At 36.4% G+C, this 23,609-nt stretch overlaps 1 protein-coding gene across 1 annotated transcript in view; it reads right to left on the bottom strand.

The window, feature by feature from the left end:
* Positions 1-2,570: 2,570 nt before the first annotated feature.
* Positions 2,571-23,609, bottom strand: part of LOC125266702 (DIS3-like exonuclease 2) — an 84,479-nt gene continuing 63,440 nt past the window's right edge. Inside the window, exons 13-16 of the mRNA XM_048187617.1 lie at positions 21,244-21,374; positions 20,902-21,006; positions 5,217-5,321; positions 2,571-4,086 (exon numbers count right to left, since the gene is read on the bottom strand). Of these exons, the coding sequence (XP_048043574.1) occupies positions 3,988-4,086; positions 5,217-5,321; positions 20,902-21,006; positions 21,244-21,374 (440 nt within the window). The 3' untranslated portion in view covers positions 2,571-3,987. The remainder of the gene's footprint in view (positions 4,087-5,216; positions 5,322-20,901; positions 21,007-21,243; positions 21,375-23,609) is intronic.

The following is a 23,609-nucleotide window of genomic DNA, read 5'->3' as shown; positions in this document are numbered from 1 at the left end:
GAAGTGTCACAGAAATAGTAATACAGCATATCATTAATTAATAATTGTACAATAATTATTAATTATTAATTAAATATTAATTAATCTAAAAATAAATAGATTAAATTGCAAAGTAATTAATTATTTTATTTTTTAATGAGCAATAAAAGCAGTAATTATAAAAATAATTTATAAATGAAATATTAATCTATCAATAAATGGTTCAAATTAAAAATGGATTTACTAAAACAAAATAAAACACTCAAATACATCATTTAAAAATACATTTATGAATTCATAAATAAATAGTGGAATTTCAAATTGTATTTGAAAATGCAATTTAAAAAGATAAATAATTAATTGGATTCAGAAATTGAATTACAAATATAGGTTCTAATCATCCATTAAAAAAGGCAATTCAATTAACCATTTGCATTTGCCCACTGTTTTCCCTTTTTCTATTAGCTATTCGATTTGCTTAATCATTTAGCTTCTCTTTTTAGCCTCTCTGTTTAGCATTTCAGTGACACTTTTGCTATTACCTGGCAAGTCATGTGCAGACGTATGTCATTAATGTGGAAAGGGGAAGGTGATTGATAGAAAACCTAAAATGGAAGAAACAATTTCCCACACAAGGGATAACACAATAAATGACATAATTTATTTGGCTGACTATATCAACAGTAATGTGCCAGTTGACTATGACTATGCTCTGACAACGTTGCTTCATCTTGGAAAACTTGGAAGCATCCTGTCGGCATTTGGAGGACACCATTGAGGTAGAGCATATAATTCACCAAATGGAAAACATCTCAGAGTTTCGGCCCTCATGACATACAAAGAGACAAGGTTCAGCAACAAATCTCTCTTGGAATCTGGCGCAGGAAGATAGCAAAACGACTTGGTGTGTCTTTGAAAACTCTCCATCGCAGGATTGCACGTTTGGGGAATAAGGTAAGAAACATTGCTATAATGCTTTAGCTATGGCTAACGACATGTAGTGTATACAACACTAGAGAAAAGGCGTTTGCAACTTTCGGTTCACGGGGAGTCGGGGACTTTAAAGACAGCCTGCATTGGACGACGACGCTACATGTCGTAAGCCACAGCTAAAGCAATAGACAAGACAAGACACACCAAAGCGTTTTGCTATCTCCCTGCACCAGATTCCAAGTGAGATTTGTTGCTGAATCTTGTCTCTTTGTATGTCAAGAAGGCTGAAACTCTGAGATGTTTCCCATTTGGTGAATTATATGCTCCACCTCATCAAACAGTGTCCTCCAAATGCCGACAGGATGCTTCCAAGTTCTCCTTAAGATGAAGCAACGTTGTCAGAGCATAGTCATAGTCAACTGGCATATTACTGTCGATACAGTCAGCCAAAGAAATTATGGCATTTATTGTGTTATCCCGTGTGGGAAATTGTTTCTTCCATTTTAGGTTCTCTATCAATCACATTCTCCTTTCCACATCAATGACATACGTCTGCACATGACTTGCCAGGTAATAGCCAATCAGAGATCTTGTTACTCATCTCACATTTACCTCAGGTGCGTCTCAATCAGCTCCCTAGTTCAGTAGTCAGGGCACTGATCAGGGAATCAGTCACATTAATTTACATGATATACTGATTCACGACCTAGGGAGCTGACTGAGACACAGGGCTTGTTTCCCCAGCGCGCAAGGCCCAAAGTGTCACTGAAATGCTAAACAGAGAGGCTAAAAAGAGAAGCTAAATGGTTAAGCAAATCGAATAGCTAATAGAAAAAGGAAAAACAGCAGGGAAATGCAAATGCAAATGGTTAATTGAATTGCCCTTTTTAATGGATGATTAGAACCTATATTTACAAATATAGGTTCTAATCATCCATTAAAAAGGGCAATTCAGTTTCTGAATCCAATTAATTATTTCTCTTTTTAAATTGCATTTTCAAAAACAATTTGAAATTCCACTATTTATGAATTCATAAATGTATTTTTAAATGATGTGATGATGATTAATTGAGTGTTTTGTTGTTTTAGTAAATCCATTTTTAATTTGAACCATTTATTGATGGATTAATATTTCATTTATAAATTATTTTTATAATTACTGCTTTTATTGCAAATTAAAAAAATAAAATAATGAATTACTTTGCAATTTAATCCATTTATTTTTAGATTAATTAATTTGTAAACACATTTACTAATGCACATTATTGTATTGTATCGTATTGTACAATTAGTTATTAATTAATGATATGCTTTATTACTATTTCCGTGACACTTGTGGTCCTCCATAACAGAGTACTTACAACACAAGTCTCTAATTAAACACCATATGCAGATTTAAAACTTTGACATTTTATATATGGATATTGGCATGTTCCAACCACAGACTGTAAAAAATGATGGCCGACACACCTTCACTCTCTTCCATTGTAGTAAGTGAAGCTGTCAATCATGACGTCAAAACCTGTGTTTTTAGAGCATTAAATTACTAACTAAAAACAAACTTACATTTAAACAAAGAACACTTTAACTAATATCAGCGTGATAAAAACTGCCTAAAATGACAGAAACCTTTTTCCAAAAACTTTGGAAAAAAAATATTTGATGAGTAATTTGACTGTTTATTTTCACGTTACATAACATTACAAGGAGAGGGTGGGGTTTATGGCCTATACTGTATCCAGCCACCTGGAGGCGATCAAGACACTTTGGCTTCACTTTTCAGGACTCATATGGCACGCTTGGTTCCAACCTTACAACAACTGGACAACTCTTTTCCCCACTTCATTTACACAGCAGTTCTTGTAAAATAAACAAAAAGCAATTTTTTTGTTATATCACATGGCTGCTTTCTTGCTAACTGTAAAGCTTCTTCAACTGAACTTAATTGTTTAAATTAAGTTAAGCCCAACTTCCTTTTTCTAGTCTTTCTGACATGTTGTATAGTCATTGTCTCTTTTAACATTTTATACTGGTCCCAAGGATGGCATATCATACTACACAGTAGAAAAGACATTGTTTGCAAGATCAATAGTTTATAAGTAAATAGTTGATATATCTGAAACAATCACTGAAATTCCATGTGCAAAAACAAACAAGAAAACATTAAATGAAATGCATTAAAAGAGACAAATTACACATAAAAACATTTCCTAAAGACGTCAAACAGACGTTCAGTGTATGTAAAACAACATTCAAGTGTGTGGGGTATTTGGGGCAATACCTTTACATATATCAGACGCCAGCAATGGAGTGATTAAGTAAAAAATTCTGCCAGATGTTTTCTTCTAATGGAGCGGTCCCAAAAATTTTGATGCTTTACAATTAATTCTTGAAAATAATTAAAAAAGCATCTATCAATCGTTAACAAATGATTCACCCAAATGTCTTAGAAACAGATCCAGTATTTGCAACAAAACAAAGCAATCTCTTAGCCAAGCTAATATATAGACCAAAAATCACTTATTAAAATGTTATTTTGGTTAAGGTCTCAATGCTTAACATATCTGCAACTTCTGAAGCTGACAAACGCCATTTCTGAATTGATTATCTCTCAAACAAAGGCTGCACATACTTAAAGGTTTGGTAGAACAAAAATAATGCCTAAATGTTACAAAGCACACAATGGTGGAAGTGTTAAAATACTGACACCAAAAAGTAACTAAAATTAACTTTGGAACTATTCTTTGAATCAGGGTGGATTTCATTTTCTTTCAGAATAGAGATACTTAAACTCATGGCACAATCCCTGAACACAAAACCTTCACTTAACACTTCCTGAGGCAAAAGCAAAAATATTTCAAATATTTCAACTTTAACATTATCAAATTAAAAGAAAATGTACATTTGAAAGATTTCAGAACAAAATTCTAAAAAACAAATAAAATCACATAAAACTGAGTTCATGGTTTACTGGTGCAGAGGAGAAGCCTTCACCAATATCGATACTTCTGTTTGGTTAAGAATAAACATGCAAAAAAAAAAAAAAAAAAAAAAAAAAAAATGCGTTGGGATAATTCATACAAGTGCTGAGGGTCTCTTGAGCACAGCACTGTATTTCATTGGAGCTCTATCTGCCTTCAGCTGAACATTCAACAGGGTAAAGATGGAGATCTCCTGCAAAAGAAAACAATGCACCATTATCCACTGCAAAAAACAACCATGGTATGTGATTGCTAGGATGTACTAAGATGTAGCTAAAGTGTTGATACGCAGTTTCTATGGGCCAACCTAGACTTTGTTGGCACCCTAGGAGAGATTTTAGAACACTGAAATGCTGATCTTTTTCATTTATATTGTAAAAATGATCATTAAATAATTTGTAACAAATAAACAAATTTGACAAACAACCTGTTCCAAATACTTTGTTGATTCTTTCTTCAGTCAAAAGTCTTTTTGATCTGGGACAGATCAGAGTACTGGCAGCCCTCATAAACTGATGGTACTCTGTTCTGTCACAGTTGCCTTGTGAATAACATTCCCAGCACTGTGAAATGCATTTAACATATAAGCACTGTCAGTAATTAGGAAGATTTGTGGCACAACAGATAAAATATATATAAATCCTCTCATGCTCTGCCCCATCTTTTTGCACCCTATAGGCTGCCTATGTTGCCTATGCCACGGTTCGGCCCCAAAGTAGCTCACTGTTAACTGCTTGCTGTGTTTTCTGAGAACACTGCTATTTGGTTACTAGGGTGTTCTAAGCAGCTTCCAGGGTGTTGCTAGGTTCTGAATGGTTTTAAGAATATTGATATGGACCAAATAATTTGGACACAAACCTGAATTATCAAATTCAGGTGTTTGAATCAGACCCAATGCTGAAGGTGTACAAAATCAAGCACCTAGCCATGCAGCCTACATTTACAAACATTTGTGAAAAAAATGGGTCATTATGAAGAGCTCAGTGAATTCAAGTGTGGTACTGTGATACTAGTGATAGGATGCCACCTTTGCTATAAGTCAGTTTGTGAAATTTCATTCCTGCTAGATATTCCACGGACCATTCCATTCCATGGTAAGTGGTATTATTGGAAAGTAGGAGCATTTAGGAAAGACAGTAACACAGCCACGAAGCGCAAGACCATTTAAAGTCACAGAGCAGGGTCAGTGAGTGCTGAGGAGCATGGTACTTAAAAGTTGCCAACGCTCTACCTGTTCCATAGCCGAACAGTTACAAACTTCCACTCCATGACATTCTACTGGATGAACGGGCAAAAATTCCTACAGAAACACTCTAAAATCACCTGTTGTACGGACTCGTTGCTTGGGTCATCTGTTTCCCAAAAAAGTGTCATCTTTGGTTTCTTTCCCACTTTACGGAAGTGGACCGCCTTTAGTCCCTCTAATGACTTCAAAAGAAAGAAAGCATGTTATTTATTGATTATTTCATACATTATTAAAAAGCAGTGAATGTTTTTTTCTGTTGTGGCAATTTATAGTGTGCTGATTTACAGCTCAGCTTAACTCCCTGAGGTCCGAAAACGCGCCGGCGCGTTTTGCAGGATTTTTTTCACATTGCAGCAAAACAGACTTAAAATACTCCGTCATTTCTTGTCATAGAGACATAAGTAATATATCAATTGAAACTATAGAATGTCTTCTTTTATTTGTGTACACTCAGAGTAAAAACACAATGTTGTGCTTTTTGTAAAATAAAGAAAACTAACATGATGCGTGATCTCTCCTCTCCCTCTGAACGAAGTCCAATCTGATAGTTCTCAGAAAATGAACTATAACTTATGAATACTAATGACAAAAAAAATGACACTTACGTCTAAAGAAACGTTGAAATGTCAGGTTTTAAATCGTGCAAGTCAAATCGAAAACAAACATTCTGTGTTTATGTAATCTGTATGAAAACAGAGCCATGTCAGAAGTCCGTGATTCAGCTCATTATCCGCTAATGCGGCCACGCCCACGAAGCCAGCGCTATTCAGACGCAAATTCAGAGGCAATACATGCATTCATCGTCTCAATAGTGTATTTATTGTCTTGAAAAGTGTTTATTTGGATGTTAAAGAAATGGTTAGCGATCTCTAGAAGACATGCCGTTAGTTCCTAGTTTTTTCCTAGTTCCTAGTTCCTTTTCTTCTTTATATGAATTTGTGGCCTAAAGGTGTACAGAGAGCGCCCTCCTGCTGCAAGTATGAATTGAAAACACCATTCCTGAAATGTCCTCTTCTTCTTTATAATAATTTGTGGACTAAAGGTGTACAGAGAATGCCCTCCGGCTGCAAGTATGAATTGAAAACACCGTATCCAGCACTCATAGTGATGACAATAAATATTACTTCTCAGTATAGAAAATTGACATAAATATATAAGAATCCATCAATATTTCTCCAAATGTGCATGCTTTTAAGCTAAAAGCCTATATGAAATGCCATAGAGGTAACATAATTGTTCAGACACTTTGCATCACAGAAATACATTATATTTTAAAGAATATAATAGAATACCATTATTTTAAATTGTAATAATATTTCACAGTATTGCTGTTTATGATGAGCTGAGACATTATTACAGAGGGTTTTTTTCACAGCCTACCTGACTGAAAGGCCTCATTAATATGCAAGTCATTTCAGGTCATTATTATGTGATTCTTTTGTCTTCTCAGGTGTAAATGGCCCATTATTCATGCAGATTCACGCCTCTACGCATACTGTGTTTCTTGACAAAAAGTGTCTTACAAAAACTAAATCAATATATTGTTTTATATGAACAAGCAGGCAGCATAATTTTACATAATTCTGACGCAAAAACTCTAGTCTACAACCTCCAATACCCAAAAGTCTTGTGAACACAGATTTAATATACTTTTTTGGCCTTATTTCAGTGACTTAAGTTTTTTGTTTTTTCAATAACCACGCATAAACATTATTCCTTCAAAAATACAAACATGTACATACATGTTCCTCACATATTATTGTAGCCTAGTTTGTGCTGAATACAGTGTAATGACACTTTTGTCATTTATATGTTTATGAACAACTGAAAAAAGCACAAATGTCAGGGCATGTCAAAACTTCTCCAAGCCCCAAATCAGCCTCAGACTCCAGAGGGTTAATACCATATTACATTCAATGGATTTAAAGGGGTAATTCACAACTGGTGAAATAGGATTTTAATTAAACTTGAAAAAAAAAAAAAAGTGAAAATCAGTGCTACCTGACACAAAAAAAACAGATAAAAATGTGCTGTTGTCTCCCTTTTTCCAAATAGGTTGGAAAACCTCCATACCCATGATGCACTGGGGATGTTGCCACCCAAGGCCACTCCCAGTCTGCTCCTACTGAATAGAATTGACCAGAGTCAAATACTGCCTTGCTTGAGTAGGAAATACTTGGCAAACTTTTAGTCACAATGTTTTTGTTTTTTAGGACCATAAAAGGACCATTGATACCATTTAAACTTAGGGCAGCCCAATCCACCTTTTATTTCAGTTCTTTGAAGTGTATACCACTTGATGCTGGGACATTATTGGAAAATCCAGCTTTTTCCAATAATTAACTGGTGGTGTATTTCTCTGAAAATGTGCTAATACAGCATTATGAATCGGAACACTTTGTGGTATAAATTCAATATTGATTACACCTGAAAGTAGTGATGATGAAATTTAAATATAATCAATTCTTGAGAATGATTTTTGATTTGGGGAAAAAAAGGTGTATTCCTTAGCTGTTGGATTATGTAGTCGCCAAGCATCACACACATCTAAATCTTTAGGGAACGATTTCAGCACTGTAGAAGACTGAGGTTGCGCTACTGAAACTGAAGGATTGGAACAGTCCAAAATTGTGTCAAACACAGCATTCATGTCAGATTCAATGATAATTGATTAAATTTAGAAAGATAGTAGTGTCACATAAGTGTTAGTGGAAGCTCATAAAGGACGAAGATGAATAGGAAACAGGATCGTTTAATAACTAAACTCAGGAAACCCTTTACAAACACCATAACTCAGACACATACATTGATGAGGACAGACCAAGACTAAGCCAGAACTGAGGATATAAATACACTGACTAAAAAAGGAACTAATGAGGGAGTAAATGAACACAGGTGGAAACTAATTACATAATTAACAGAATGACAGACAGAAACTAGGACAAACTAAGAAACACAACACAGCAGACATGTGACAAGTAGGGTTTTTGAAACATTTGAAAAAAAAAGAGGCATCATATGAGTTTGGAGCATATATATATTGACAAATGCAAACCTATTTCCTTCTATTAATGTACAGTAATATGCAACTCTAACTTTATTATTGAACACACAGGTTCTGATGATGATGGTAGAGTTGTGTTTGAAAAGAATTGTCACCCCCTTTTTTTAAGATTTACAACTTTATGATACTATGGGAATGTAGCGCCTGTTTTGCATTCTTTGGGAGTCCCTGGCGTTAAGGTGGGTTTCTTGAAGGAACGCTACATCAATCTTTTTTCTGTGTAAAAGACCTAAAACCCATGTATGTTTGATAGGAGAGTTTAACCCCCTAACGTTAAACGACAACTTTTTTATTCTAACCATAGTATGAAGTTACAGGGCTCACATAGAATAACATGTAATGTTTAGAGTAGGTTATTAAGCATACCATTAAAGTTTCCATCGGTATATGCAAAAACAAAAACAAAGATAGTCCTGAATGCTTTATGCGCCTAAGCGCCCCCTCCCTTTCCCATATCCTTCCTTTAGCAAAAGTCTGTGGCGGTCGCAAGGCAATGTCTAAACACTATTCACCTTATTAGCCCCCTATGAATTTAACAGTTGAGGAAATTAAAATTATAGAATGAATATTTCAAAAGTCAGAACAGTATAAAATGCAACGATTTTCAGAACTGTATTTTTTTTTTACGGCAACCAGATTTAAACTAAGAACTGTAGCCTGTCTGAAGCAAACATACAATAATTAAACAGGATCTTTACATATAACAGTCTAACAACCTGCACATGGAAATTGTTTAAAGGAGATTTTGAAACAAAATGCAGTTATATAGAAATAAAAGTGTAGTTACCATTTCACTTTGGTGAACTAAAACAAGTTTACGCTGAAAAAGTCTTGGTAACACTTTACAATAAGGTTCATTAGTTAACATTAGTTAACATGTACTAATAATGAACTGCACTAAATAAAGCATTTATTAATAATAATTAATTTTGTTAATTTCAACATTTACTAATACATTATTAAAATCTTGTTAACATTAGTTAATGCACTGTGAACTAGCATGAACAAACAATGAACAACTGTATTTTCATTAACATTAATGAAGATTAGTAAATACAGTAACAAATGTTTTGCTCGTGGTTAGTTCGTGTTAGTTAATACAAACCCGATTCCAAAAAACTTGGGACACTGTACAAATTGTGAATAAAAAAGGAATGCAATAATTTACAAATCTCATAAACTTATATTTTATTCACAATAGAATATAGATAACATATCAAATGTTGAAAGTGAGACATTTTGAAATGTCATGCCAAATATTGGCTCATTTTGGATTTCATGAGAGCTACACATTCCAAAAAAGTTGGGACAGGTAGCAATAAGCAATAAGGGAGACACTGCCTCTCAGGGTGGCAGTGTCTCTCAGAAGTCAAGATGGGCAGAGGATCACCAATTCCCCCAATGCTGTGGCGAAAAATAGTGGAGCAATATCAGAAAGGAGTTTCTCAGAGAAAAATTGCAAAGAGTTTGAAGTTATCATCATCTACAGTGCATAATATTATCCAAAGATTCAGAGAATCTGGAATCTCTGTGCGTAAGGGTCAAGGCCCAAAACCATACTGGATGCCCGTGATCTTCGGGCCCTTAGACGGCACTGCATCACATACAGGAATGCTACATGGGCTCAGGAATACTTCCAGAAAACATTGTCGGTGAACACAATCCACTGTGCCATTCGCCGTTGCCGGCTAAAACTCTATATGTCAAAAAAGAAGCCACATCTAAACATGATCCAGAAGCGCCGGCATTTTCTCTGGGCCAAGGCTCATTTAAAATGGACTGTGGCAAAGTGGAAAACTATTCTGTGGACAGACGAATCAAAATTTGAAGTTCTTTTTGGAAAACTGAGACGCCATGTCATCCGGACTAAAGAGGACAATGACAACCCAAGTTGTTATCAGCGTTCAGTTCAGAAGCCTGCATCTCTGATGGTATGGGGTTGCATGAGTGCGTGTGGCATGGCAGCTTGCACATCTGGAAAGGCACCATCAATGCTGAAAGGTATATCCAAGTTCTAGAACAACATGCGCTCCCATCCAGACGTCGTCTCTTTCAGGGAAGACCTTGCATTTTCCAACATGACAATGCCAGACCACATACTGCATCAATTACAACATCATGGCTGCGTAGGAGGAGGATCCGGGTACTGAAATGGCCAGCCTGCAGTCTAGATCTTTCACCCATAGAAAACATTTGGCGCATCATAAAGAGGAAGATGCAACAAAGAAGACCTAAGACAGTTGAGCAACTAGAAGCCTATATTAGACAAGACTGGGACAACATTCCTATTCCTAAACTTGAGCAACTTGTCTCCTCAGTCCCCAGACGTTTGCAGACTGTTATAAAAAGAAGAGGGGATGCCACACAGTGGTAAACATGGCCTTGTCCATTTTTTGAGATGTGTTGATGCCATGAAATTTAAAATCAACTTATTTTTCTCTTAAAATGATACATTTTCTCAGTTTAAACATTTGATATGTTATCTATGTTGTACTCTGAATAAAATATTGAAATTTGAAACTTCCACATCATTGCATTCTGTTTTTATTCACAATTTGTACAGTGTCCCAACTTTTTTGGAATCGGGTTTGCACATTAACTAATGTTCAACTAATGAACCTTATTGTAAAGTGTTAAGCCGCAGTCACACTAGACTTTGAACATACAAAATTATAGAACTTACTCGACTTTACTGCAAAACTATCATTCTTTTAATTCAGCCAAGAGGTCATGCCGTGACGAATCGATCTTCTACTGGTCGCACGTCTTCATGTGATGCAAATTCGCAGGTCAGAGTTCAACAAACTTGAACTTTGGAACGCAGCGAAATGTGAAATTTTTCACACGAGCTTGCGTTTATGGTCTGGCGCATTCGCATGCGTTTGAATGGAAGTCAATGGAACGAAAAGTGCAGTGTGACTGGACCATGTATTGCGTAGGGTTATCAGCAAAGACATTACACAACTCTTTAGTCGGCCTCATCCATTTTCTCCTGAAGCAGGAAGTTTAAAGATCTTCAAGCAGTAGGTACCGTTGCAGCATCAAGACCCTCAAGATATTTTTCAGCGTCCTCCGGAGATTCAAATGAGTATTTCTGACCCTTATGGGTGACTCGCAGTGATGCTGTGAAGATCAGGAACGTTTTCTCATGACTGTAATCTGCATAGAATTCCAAGCGCATTCCTCTGGGCAGAGTGGGTTTTGCTTTCCGGGCTCCTTGAAGGATGGCTTGCCTGTCAGGATAGCGAAGGAGCTGGAATATCAATGATTGTGGTTTAGATGAGTTGAAGTTCGAGTATATTCAGTGAGCTCTATTGATCTCGATCAGGCTTGGGCGTGCCATAAGGTGAGGAATCATTTTAGGTAGCATTTTCTGTAGAAAGCCGACACAATCATCCCCTTCCATTCCTGTTGGTAGATTAACCACGCAGACATTGTTGCGTTGTGACTGGTCTTCTAGGTCATTGCATTTTTGCTGCATCTGTTCAAGCTGAGACAAGCAGAGCTTTGTATCTGTATATTTTTTTGTTTTACTGAGCAACAAAACAATAGAGATGCCTATGAGGATTACAAGATCTTTTGCAGTCCCAAACTGGAAAAAACAGTCTTTGCATTGCCTTCCTTGTGATCAGGAAGTGTGGAAGAACTTTATTTTAAACGAAGTTACAGATTGTGTCAGTAAGATTCATTTTACTGCTAATTTGTTTTTAAACATGACACAGCTTGATGCAGGCTTTTCAGAGAGACTGAAAATAAAAGATGATGCAGTGCCGACTATATTGAAACTGACAATAATGTTGCAAGTTCACAAGTGTACAATAGTGCACAAGTGTACATGTACTCACTTTACTTTACTGAAAATAATGAACGATGAATATAAGAATGACAAACGATGGTACATTCATTCATAATTTGTTTACACAAACATTGTAAGTTATCCATTGTTAACTATGACTGTGGTAACTCCAAGTAAGTTACTTAAACTTTATTTACCACAACCAAGACTTATAAAGTACGGAAGCCCTGAACCGCATGGTGAAAAAAAAAAAAAAAAAAAAACTTGGTGGGGAGGGAAAAAAAAAACAACGAAAACTTATCTCGTTATTTCAACATAATAAGTCGTTATAACGACATAATATCTCGTTATTTCAACATAAGTCGTTATAACGACATAATATCTCGTTATTTCAAGATATTAAGTAGTTATAATGACATAATATCTCATTATTTCAACATAATAAGTCGTTATAACGACATAATATCTCGTTATAACGACATATCTCGTTATTTCAACATAATAAGTCCTTATAACGACATAAGTCATTATTTCAACATTATAACTCTTCATTATCTATCAAGTATGATAAAGGACGTCCACTTATCAACATCCCTAGTGGCGGAACGCTAAAGTATTGGACTGCCAGTCTAGCTTTTACTGCGATCACCGCGGTTTCGAATCCGCCTTTTGCCGAGTTCGTTCTTCTCTAGTTTCACATCACATATCAAAAAAGGTATTTATTTTCAATAAAAATTAAAACAATGTTATAAAAGTGCAAATAACCTGCCTAATGAGTGTTTACTAACATTAAAAGTATTTATTGGGCAGGGTTAGCAGCATGTTCGATATTACCCACTAGAGGGCAGAATAAGACAGGGAATCAATTAAAGAATGCAATAGTTATGTTGACCTACTGTTACAATTTGGTGCTCCAAAATCCCAGAGGTTTATCATGGGAATTTGCGTTCATCCCAGGCTAACCTTTATTGAGGTTAAATTTATTAGACCATAGTAAATAAAACAATTTACAGTGCAAATAGCTATATGTCAGGGGTGTCAAACTTACAGCCTGGTGTCCAATCTGATTTGAACTATAATAAAACATAGAGATGCACTAGTACAGGGGCCAAAAACATTTTTAAGCGGGGGTTTTTTTTTTTTTTTATTCTGGGCTTGCAAACAAACTGAGTTGTAATATTTTCCCAAAATTTCATCTGTGTATTTACGAAGTATGTAGGACTTTAACACGCTGAATACGGACACAAAGAGAACAGACCCGCCAGCAGAGGAACTACTGTACCATGCACAAGCTCACTGTTCGCGAAAAATAGTGAGAATAATATAAATAATATAGCTGCGAGCAGCGATGGCGGGCCCAAGCCCGGTGGCACCGCCACCCCGGTGGCTTCAGGGCAACTGTGCACAGCGGGCAATAGGCATTTAAAACGGTTAAACATCAAAGGACTATGTCAAATTCGCTCCACATTTACTGCACTACAAGGTGCTGCTATAGAGCCCCTCCTCCCTGCCCATTTTCAAAGGATTACATGTGCCAAGTTTTAACATTATTCTGATGAATTTTGAAGCAAATCAGGTAAAAATAAGAGGGTGATCTCAATGTATGCTAAAAGTGACACATTTTCTGCTTCCAGTTGGTGGCGCTATTACTTTGAATCACAATAGTCACATCCATGTGATCAGCCTTGTACAACGAAGACTAAGCCGAAGTTTCATCAAAATCAATTAATGTATGCAGAAGTTATAACACTTTGTTTCCCTTTTCTTGCCATAAATTCGTTGCCTCGCCACGGCCAAACCGTTTGAGATATCCAAAATCCGTTTGCAATTAAACAACTTCAATGTGTTAGCAACAAGTTAAAAAAAGTTTGGTGTAAATTGGATAAACCCTGTAGGAGCAGTAGTATAAAATTCATAGCCTGTTTTTTCAAAAAATTAACATTCAAACCAAAATAGCTGACTTCCTGTTGGTCGGAGCTAATGAATGTAAATTAGAAAATTGCCCGGCTTGATGAGAACAATATGTGTACCGAGTTTGGTGACTGTAGGAAAAACTAACCCCCCCACTTTTGTCAAAAGGTGGCGCTACTGAGCCCCTCCACCACGCCCATTTCTATGGCTTTGTCCATGTCTACTGGTTGACAATATTGATGTGTGTGTCGAGTTTCATGCAATTTGAAGCATGTTAAGAGCCTCAAAAACACTCAAGAATATTATTACAGTTTGACCTGTTGCCATGGCAACAATATTTCAAATATCAAAAATCCTGTCATAGGTCTACATCTGCTGTGTATTGACATTACACTGATGAAGTTTGAAGCAAATCAGGTAAAAATAAGAGGGTGATCTCAAAACATTTCAAAAAGTGATACACTTCCTGCTGCCAGTTGGTGGCGCTATAACTTTGACTCACAATAGTCACATCCATGTGATCAAACTCCTATAACGAACACACTCGTGAAGTTTCATAAAGATCAATATATGTATGCAGACGTTATAACACATTTCCTGTTTCCTTTTTCTCGCCATAAATTCGTTGCCTCGCCACGGCCAAACCGTTCGAGATATCAAAAATCCCCTGGCAATTTTTAATCATCAGTGTCTTGACTTCATGCTGACCGAGTTTGGTGGCGATCGGATTAATCGTCTAGGAGGAGTATATCAAATTCCAGAGCATGCGTTTTTCAAACAACCCTTAATAGCTGACTTCCTGTTGGCGTGGTGTTTAACTTAGAGCACGAAAGTTGTTCGGCCCGATGAGGTCTATATGTGTACTGAGTTTCATACTAATACGTGCAAGCGTGTTTAATATATGGACCAAATTTTCAGACTTTTTCAAGGGGCGCTGTCGAGCCCCCCTGCCACGCCCGGGTACCAGCCTCTCCGGCGTCCTAATGGCCGCGGATTCCAATGTGTGTGCCAATTTTCAAGAGTTTTTGAGCATGTTAAGGCCCCCAAAAAGCCCCGGAAGACGGAAAAAAAAAAAAAAAAAAAAAATAAATAAAAAATAATAATAATCCTTAGAAGAACAAGAGGGCCCTGCGCGAATTTTCGCTTGGGCCCTAATTACAGTGGGATTGATATGAATATATCTCCGAAGGCAACTGTTTTAAGAAAAGTTTTGATGGCTTTTCCTCTTATCTCCATATAAAGTAGTAATTTTCATTCAGTCCGTCTGCTGATTTTGTTTTGTTATGTAGCATAATTTCACAAAGCTAAAGTCAGACCAGACCTAGGTTTTGCTATTAATCTTGAAATTATTCAGTAATTTAAATTAAAAACAACTGCTCATGCTCATGTGCATAACATCTTTGACTATGATAAAAATGCCTCTAATATCCAAATGCCAGTGTTTGCCTCTAATATCAAAGAGATATTTGTTTAAGGCCAGTTTGGCCTGTGAAAAAATAAACAAATAAATTTGCTTTAAAAAATATCTGCAACCAGTATCAGAATCAGACGTTTTGCTTCTTATAAAAATTGAAATTGGCCATGAAAAATCTAAATAGATGCTAATAAAAAATATTAAATAAAAAATAATTAAAAAAATCGAAGAGTCTTTTCACTGTAAAAAAACAAAAAAAAAAACAATGCAGTTTTCTTGCAAATTAATTTGTTGTTCATATGTTTAAATAATACAACTATCAGCACACTAAGGTTATTATAAGAAGAAGGTAATTCGGCCCGCATATGGTTCATTTCTTTCCAGTCCGTCCCTCAAACTAAAATGAGTTTGACACCCCTACTGTAGATGCTATTTACACTAAGTGAAAATACCCATACATCCTATTTATAGCCTACTAAATGACAATAGCAGCATTTTCACAATATGCTATTTATACTAGGTGAAAATAGCGATATATTCTATTGACACCATGTAAAAGTAGCCTATCAGTTCTTTGCAAGAAGTGTAAATAGTATTTAGATGCTGTAGGCTATTGGCAGATACTATTTGTACCTCAGTATTTTTGTACAGGATGCAATAATATCATATAGAGTGATTATATTTATTAAAATTATTAAATGGATGCTCCATTATTGGGAGAATAAAACCCCTCCACTTTCCACCAACACTACTCAATGAACACTTTTAATGTTATTAAACACTTGTTCACATTTTATTTCCACTTTTTGAACATTATTTTCATTTTATTGAAAATGTATATGATGAGAAAATAGGAGTGAGCTCTATTATTGGGTGAGCTCTGCAAAATGCTGATTCGACCCTGGAGCGATCGCTGCAAAAGCTAAAATCTGAAACCCTACATACTATTGTTACGCCACTGAATACATCGAATTACAACTGTCCCTTTTTAAACTTGAGTGGCCCAACCAGACATTGGAGCTATACTGTAAAGAGTGTTTGTCAACAAGGGACGCTATTTGCACTTACTGTAAATAGACACTCCGTGTCCTATTATTTCAATATATTAGCACCTATTTAGATTTTTATATTTTTAGAAAATATTACAAAGCAGTTTGTTTGCAAGCTCAGAATAATAATTAAAAAAAAAACCTGCTTAAAAATGTTTTTGGCCCCTGGACTAGTGCATCTCTATGTTTTATTATAGTTCAAATCAGATTGGACACCGGGCTGTAAGTTTGACACCCCTGACATACAGCTATTTGCACTGTAAATTGTTTTATTTACTATGGTCTAATAAATTTAACCTCAATAAAGGTTAGCCTGGGATGAACGCAAATTCCCATGATAAACCTGTGGGATTTTGGAGCACCAAATTGTAACAGTAGGTCAACATAACTATTGCATTCTTTAATTGATTCCCTGTCTTATTCTGCCCTCTAGTGGGTAATATCGAACATGCTGCTAACCCTGCCCAATAAATACTTTTAATGTTATTAAACACTCGTTAGGCAGGTTATTTGCACTTTTATAACATTGTTTTAATTTTTATTGAAAATAAATGCCTTTTTTGATATGTGATGTGAAACTAGAGAAGAACAAACTCGGCAAAAGGCGGATTTGAAACCGCGGCGATCGCAGTAAAAGCTAGACTGGCAGTCCAATTCTTTAGCATTGCGCCACCAGGGACGTTGATAAGTGCACGTCCTTTATCATACTTGATAGATAAGGAAGAGTTATTATGTTGAAATAACGACTTATTATGTCGTTATAACGACTTATTATGTTGAAATAACGAGATATTATGTGGTTATAACGAGATATTATGTCGTTATAACAACTTATTATGTTGAAATAACGAGATATTATGTCGTTATAACGACTTAATATCTTGAAATAAGATATTATGTCGTTATAACGACTTATGTTGAAATAACGAGATATGTCGTTATAACGACTTAATATCTTGAAATAACATAATTAACAAAGAATTTTTTTTCCCTCCCCACCAAGTTTTTTTTTTTTTTTTTTTTCACCATGCGGTTCAGGGCTTCCGTAATAAAGCATATGTAATACATAAGCAATAAGGTATTCGAGGCTGTGCTGTATCGTAAATAAGTCACGGCTGAAGGGCGACCTTTTCAGCCATGACTTATTCACAATACAGCACTAGCCTCAAGTACCTTATTGCTTTTATAAAACAAATATTAAAGGTGATACAGAGGATGTTTTGTTTTATACATTTTTGCAATATTACTTGAAACTGTCTTTACTAACTGATAAAAGACTATTTATTAGGTGCACTGAAAGGAATAATATTAATATACATCATCTGTGCACAAGGTAGGGCCTTAAAAACATCAGCCAATTGGCCCTCTGGCTTGTCAATCACTGCCATTACGTTCCTTGTGAGAGACATGCGCGGCTGCGCGCTCCAGTAACTTTCCACACTCCACAGGTGCCGCAATGCAATGTTTTTGTCAGGAGACAGGAGTAACAACTGCAGATTATGAGTTACCTGTGGTGAGTCTGACATAATGAATCCACTAACACGACACAGCGAATGCCGGTGGTAAACACTCATGTTTCAATACTCGTGCACGAGTTTTGGGAGGCGTTCTCTCGAAATGAGCTGTGAAGGAGGAGGGGTTGTTCTTACGCATGCGCTCATTTCAAAAACTCAGTAACAAGTCTTTGGTTTCTCAGTTGGCGAAAAGATCCTCTGTATAGCACCTTTAAAGCTAGAAATATTTATAAAAGCAACTTTCACAAAGTAAACTTTTTTCTAAAAGCCTTCCTTCCACCAGAAAAAAATAGTCCCTTAAAGTGAATAGCAACAGAAGTTACATTATTACACCATTAGATGGCAGCAAAAAACTGTCTTTATGAGTGTGTCAGTCAGTAGCAAAGACTTTTATATTGAAAAGACTGAATTGTTGTCAACACGAAACAAGACACAACTGACAAATGCTTTAACTAGCGCTGTCTGTCACGGGAAAACCCCTTAACTGTTAAAAGTACAAGATAATTCATCGGACATTTAAACAGATGTTTTATTATGAACATAGGACTGACCTGAAGGAAAATGCTAAATCTGAATGCCGGTAATACACTCGCTTACTTGATCTCTTTCTCACAATACTCTTCTACATAATACAGTAAGCATCAATGAACAATATCAACGGAAAACAGAGTTTACGTTGCTAAGGGTGGTTGTTATGGGTGATGTCTAGTGATACACAGAACTGTTGGGTGTTTTATCGTGAATAAAACACAAGTTGCATCCCAAATGACGCACTATATACTATGCACTTATACACTATGTACTTGTGCACTATGCACTCATCCATGTAGTGCGTGACTTGTATAAGGTTATTTTGTCAATTAACAACGGAGTCCGATCCTCCCTTCCCCTCCACTACGTAATTAAAGCTGCGACAGTCGAGTGCACGAAGTGTCCAACATTCCACACTTCATTTTTTCCGTTAATTTAGTGCATCATCCGGGTATTTAAAGTGCACTTTTTCTTTTTGGAATTTTCTGTGTGAACGCACTACTTGCACTATTTATACTTAAAAACGTCATAGAATAGTGCACAAGTACGCGAATTGGGGCGCACCTACAGCTATTGATCATAACAGAACACAGCTATCAATCAGAATCAAGGACAGGAACTAACCATTTTATAAGCATAAATGTTTCACATTTGGCAGATGTTTCAACTATGTAACGAGATAAACACCTTTTTGTAGCGATCACTGCTGCCATGCTAGGAGAAGGCACTATCAATGACGCTAAACACTGTGTTCTCTAGCCGTCGTCAGTGTGCAGTAGTGCAAAACTCTCACTATCAAGGAAGAACAAAACAATGAACGCACAGTACACAAGAATAAATACAAACAAGTGTTTGTGAGGTGGGACCTCCACACAGAGTTAAAGGGCAACTTCACAGTGACCCCCCCTTTCCTCTTCCTTCTTCTCCTGGTTGCCGCGTGTGGGTCTATAAACCTGGTCCAACCGTGAGGTCACGGGCCGGCAGGCCCCAAAACCTCTAGCCATGTGGAACTTCCCCGACCATAATGGAGTCAAACCAACCACGAAAGTTCGTCATCATTTCCTCAGTTAACACAGAAGAAATTGATTGCAACTTCAACACCATCGACTCAAGGAAGCATCAAAACCAGACAGCTTCAACTGAAAAAGCAAATGCAGATTTTGTTCATTTAATGAGGTGTTTTGAAATAAGAAGCTGGTGGTTCTTTTCAGTGGTTAAATTATTCTTTTCCATAGCTTCATTTCCTGTTCCTGTTCCTGTTTCCAGTTTATTTCACTTTCATTTTCCATTTTACCCATGTATGCATGATTGTGTGTGTTTGTTTGGATTAGCTGTGTTCATGACAGGGTTGGGCTGATAGACAATGCCATCGTCCATCACTGATGCTGACAGACAGCCTGCATTGTGACCCCCCCCACCCCCACGCAAAAAAAAAAAAAAAAAAAAACATCTTAAGTAATCATACTATATTTCCCAGTGCAATGCATCCTTTCAATTTCCACACAGTTACTTCAATTTTTTTTTCTGATTAAGTAATAATAACATAATGAAGTTGTTCCCAATCACAATAAAAATAATATTTAAAAAACACAATTTAAACAGTAAAATTTTTATTGCGCAAAAAAAAATTATAGGCTACTAGATGTTTTACACAAACTAAACCCCTGATATTCATATGGCAGACTGTGGTCTGCATCCAGACCCTGGTATGTTTACATCCAGACCCCACGAGACACCATTTTACTGTTTCTAGTTGAAGTGGTGCGGATCACAGCACAAGCACTCAGGATCGTTTGTGGTAATGATATTTCAGCGCGATATCCTTTAGTTGTTTTATCTAAAGCCAAACACACTACATTCAAGCCCTTCCAGCTCTGTGCACTTTCGTGCTTTCTCTCTTTCTCCAGATGCGTGTCACATTAACGGTGCGTGTCCAGTGGTGTGGAGCAGAGCTGGCATTTTTCATTAATTCCAATGAATTAAATCCCCCTACTTCGATGTCATCCTCTGATGCCAATTTGGTAGACATAGCTAATGGTCCTAATCTTGCTACATGCTCGTAGTAGTACTGTACAGTAAGAAAGTTATTTCCATTACCCTGGAAATTAACATTTCTTGAAATTAATAAATAATCAACAATCAATACTGAGTGTTTGCTGGACGAACTGATAAATTGATTGTAATATTAGTTCAACTACATCAAGTTAATCGGATTAACTGAGCCAAATTTTCATAATTATGACAAGTTATGATTAATTATTAATATTTCCCCTTTGAGCTGATTTGCTATATTATGGGAAAAAAGCAGCTCATGAACCCTTAAAAAACCTCTGGCCATTGCTTTTACATGCCTTTTCATGACTCTTATGGTCAAATAATGGGGCAAATGACACCAATGTATTATTATGTAAAACATATTTTACATATTTTTACTATTCCAAGGAAAAGCTGTGAAAACAAATAGTTAAATAAGTCATACATACATTACAGTAGATTCGTTTCTGCACTCCGAAGCGAAGCACAAGCACATCAAAGGACTGGTCCAGAACCCCCATGACCATAGCCTCTGAATCCAGAGGACCACAATCCTACCAAAAACATCACGCTCATAAATAAATGGTTTGTTTACCAACATCATTTCTGCCTTTGCAGATCAATAGCAACTAAGCTTACATTATGTCAAGGGCAAAATGTATTTGCTCAAATTTGTTCAATGTTTGCTTGTTTATGATTTATATACAGAAGATTTTTACTTTTTTTATGTGCAAGCTTTGCAAATGATAAATAAAACCTGACCTCTTGAGCATCTTTCCTATGATACGTACCTTCACAAAGACAGCAAAGAAAAGTTCAGAGCTCAACTCTTGAACTCTCTTTGAAGCAGTCTTCCTGTCATTGCAGTGGGATGCCTGTTTGTGTACTTCCTCTCCTGAGAGACTCAAACATGGCCCACAGTCTGTAACGACACAGATAGAATAAATATGAGGCTTCAGATAAAACAGCACTGAACTTAAAGTCTGATTTTATTGCACATCCTTGCCATCTCTAGCTTAGAGCAGACTGACAATTGGAGAGTGGTTAAGGATGTTCTGCTCAAGCAGTCATACTGATGCCATCAGAGAGGAACGCTATTCCAATGGAAAGCAAATTTTGACATTTTGATTAAAGATTACAAAGATTTATTTCTGTGGATTAACTTGCACAGATTAATTGTAAAACTAGTAAAGGTCACTAAGTAAATAAGGTCAATTTATTTTTACTGGGACTTTAATAAAACACTACAGCAACAACTGAAGCATCCAGGTCAAAATATATGACAAATGAATGATAATTTTCCACTTTCAAATGTATTTTAGTAACTAGAACTTGGCATGTTTATGTAACTCATGTAACCTATTTTGTCTCTCAATTACAATGGGCATAAAAAGTCTACACACCCCTATTAAAATTGCAGCTTTCTGACATCATGTCAGATCTTTGTCCACTTTTAATGTAACATTGAAAGTAAAAAAAAATTAATGTATAAAAAAAATGTAAAAAAAAAAAAAAAAAAAAAAGAACAGAGAAAGAATAAAAATAGAAAAGAAAAAACAGAATAGAGGGGAAAAAGTAATAAAATTACCTGGTTGCATAAATGTGCAAACCCTTTTATGATGGACATGGTAATCTGTTTGAAATTAACCAATCACATTCAAACTCTTACTAACTCCAAGTGCGGTGTAGAAGAAGATGTGCCACACTCTGATTGGATCCTTGGTGAATGAACAAACAATTGTTCAACATAATCAGATAAGATGCCAAGACAACTGCCAGACACCTCTTCCAGGGCAGGAAGGGGTCCTTTTGCACCCACCACAACCAAGGAGAGGACTTCTCATTGGACAACACATTGACTCTAACCACCAAACTCATTCCTAGAAGAATTGAAGAACTGCCATACAAATTCCTAAAGGACATCCTGAATGCAGCAGCGGTGACTGAAATAAAGAGAGGCCACAGAGATCTATCTAAATCCATTCATACCCATGTTTGGAGGTCTTAATTTGATTTAAACTGCAACACATCCACTCCATTTCATGCAAAGCCCAGAATATATGGGTACAGACTGTTAACACAACAGGTCATGGGACAGACCTCTTAAAGCTGCAGTAGGTAACTTTTGTAAAAATGTATTTTTTACATATTTGTTAAACCTGTCATTATGTCCTGACAGTAGAATATGAGACAGATAATCTGTGAAAAAAAAAATCAAGCTCCTCTGGCTCCTCCCAGTGGTCCTATTGCCATTTGCAGAAATACAACGCTCCCGGTAAGAAACAACCAATCAGAGCCAGGAGGAGTGTCTTAGCAGTGTCAATCAAGCTCGCGTGCGCGCTGATCACACCCCTCTCATGCACAGCGCATTCAAATTCAAGATTACCGGTGTGCCGCAGTTTTGCTTATGGTGGACAAACAATCCAAACTGCCAATTCCTCGAGTGGCACCTGCTCATAAAATAAAGACGGCTAAACGGAAAAAGACAGATGACGATGATAAAAAAGCCAAAAAGAAAGAATTAGATAGAGCCCGAAATAAAACAAGGGTAAATATCGGAGCAGCTTTTCCAAGATGGAGGGAGCTACGTGTCCTGAAAGGATTAAAAACCGATGCAGAGTTAGCCACATTTCTGCTTGACAAGTAAGTATCCCTGCTTGATTTGTTTCATTTTTTAAGAACTACACAACTAAGATAATTTCAAAACAGGCCTGCCCGTCCCCTGCCTGATGCTCCACGCACACCACGGCTTCTTCTTCTCCGCGCCCGTTGACTCCTCGAAGTCGCTGTGGGTGTGAATTCCTCGTCGGAGCCCATTGACTCAGTGTCAAAACTCTAGCCGCATAACATACAGATAAAATGTCACGCACTGTGCAAAGAAACTATTGAAACCTACTAATTCACTGGCTTGTCATGTTGCTGAAATAATGTACTAGCAAACCTTATTTAGCATTACATATCGATAAAATAATTACTTGCATACTGTAACATTAGTTACCGTTATATTATCTTACTAGCTATTTATTACATATAGAAATAGTGCAATGTCATATAGTTACATTACATGTATTGCAAAATACGTAATGTTTTGAGGACCAAATTTGTAGTCAAAGTATGGGCAGGCCATAGTCAATGTAAATCATATTGTTGATGTTTC

This window comes from Megalobrama amblycephala, linkage group LG4 (genome assembly GCF_018812025.1).
Source record: "Megalobrama amblycephala isolate DHTTF-2021 linkage group LG4, ASM1881202v1, whole genome shotgun sequence".
NCBI classification, from domain to species: Eukaryota; Metazoa; Chordata; class Actinopteri; order Cypriniformes; family Xenocyprididae; genus Megalobrama; species Megalobrama amblycephala.
Note: the sequence above shows the minus strand (reverse complement) of the source record. Positions and strands in the feature narration are given on the sequence as shown.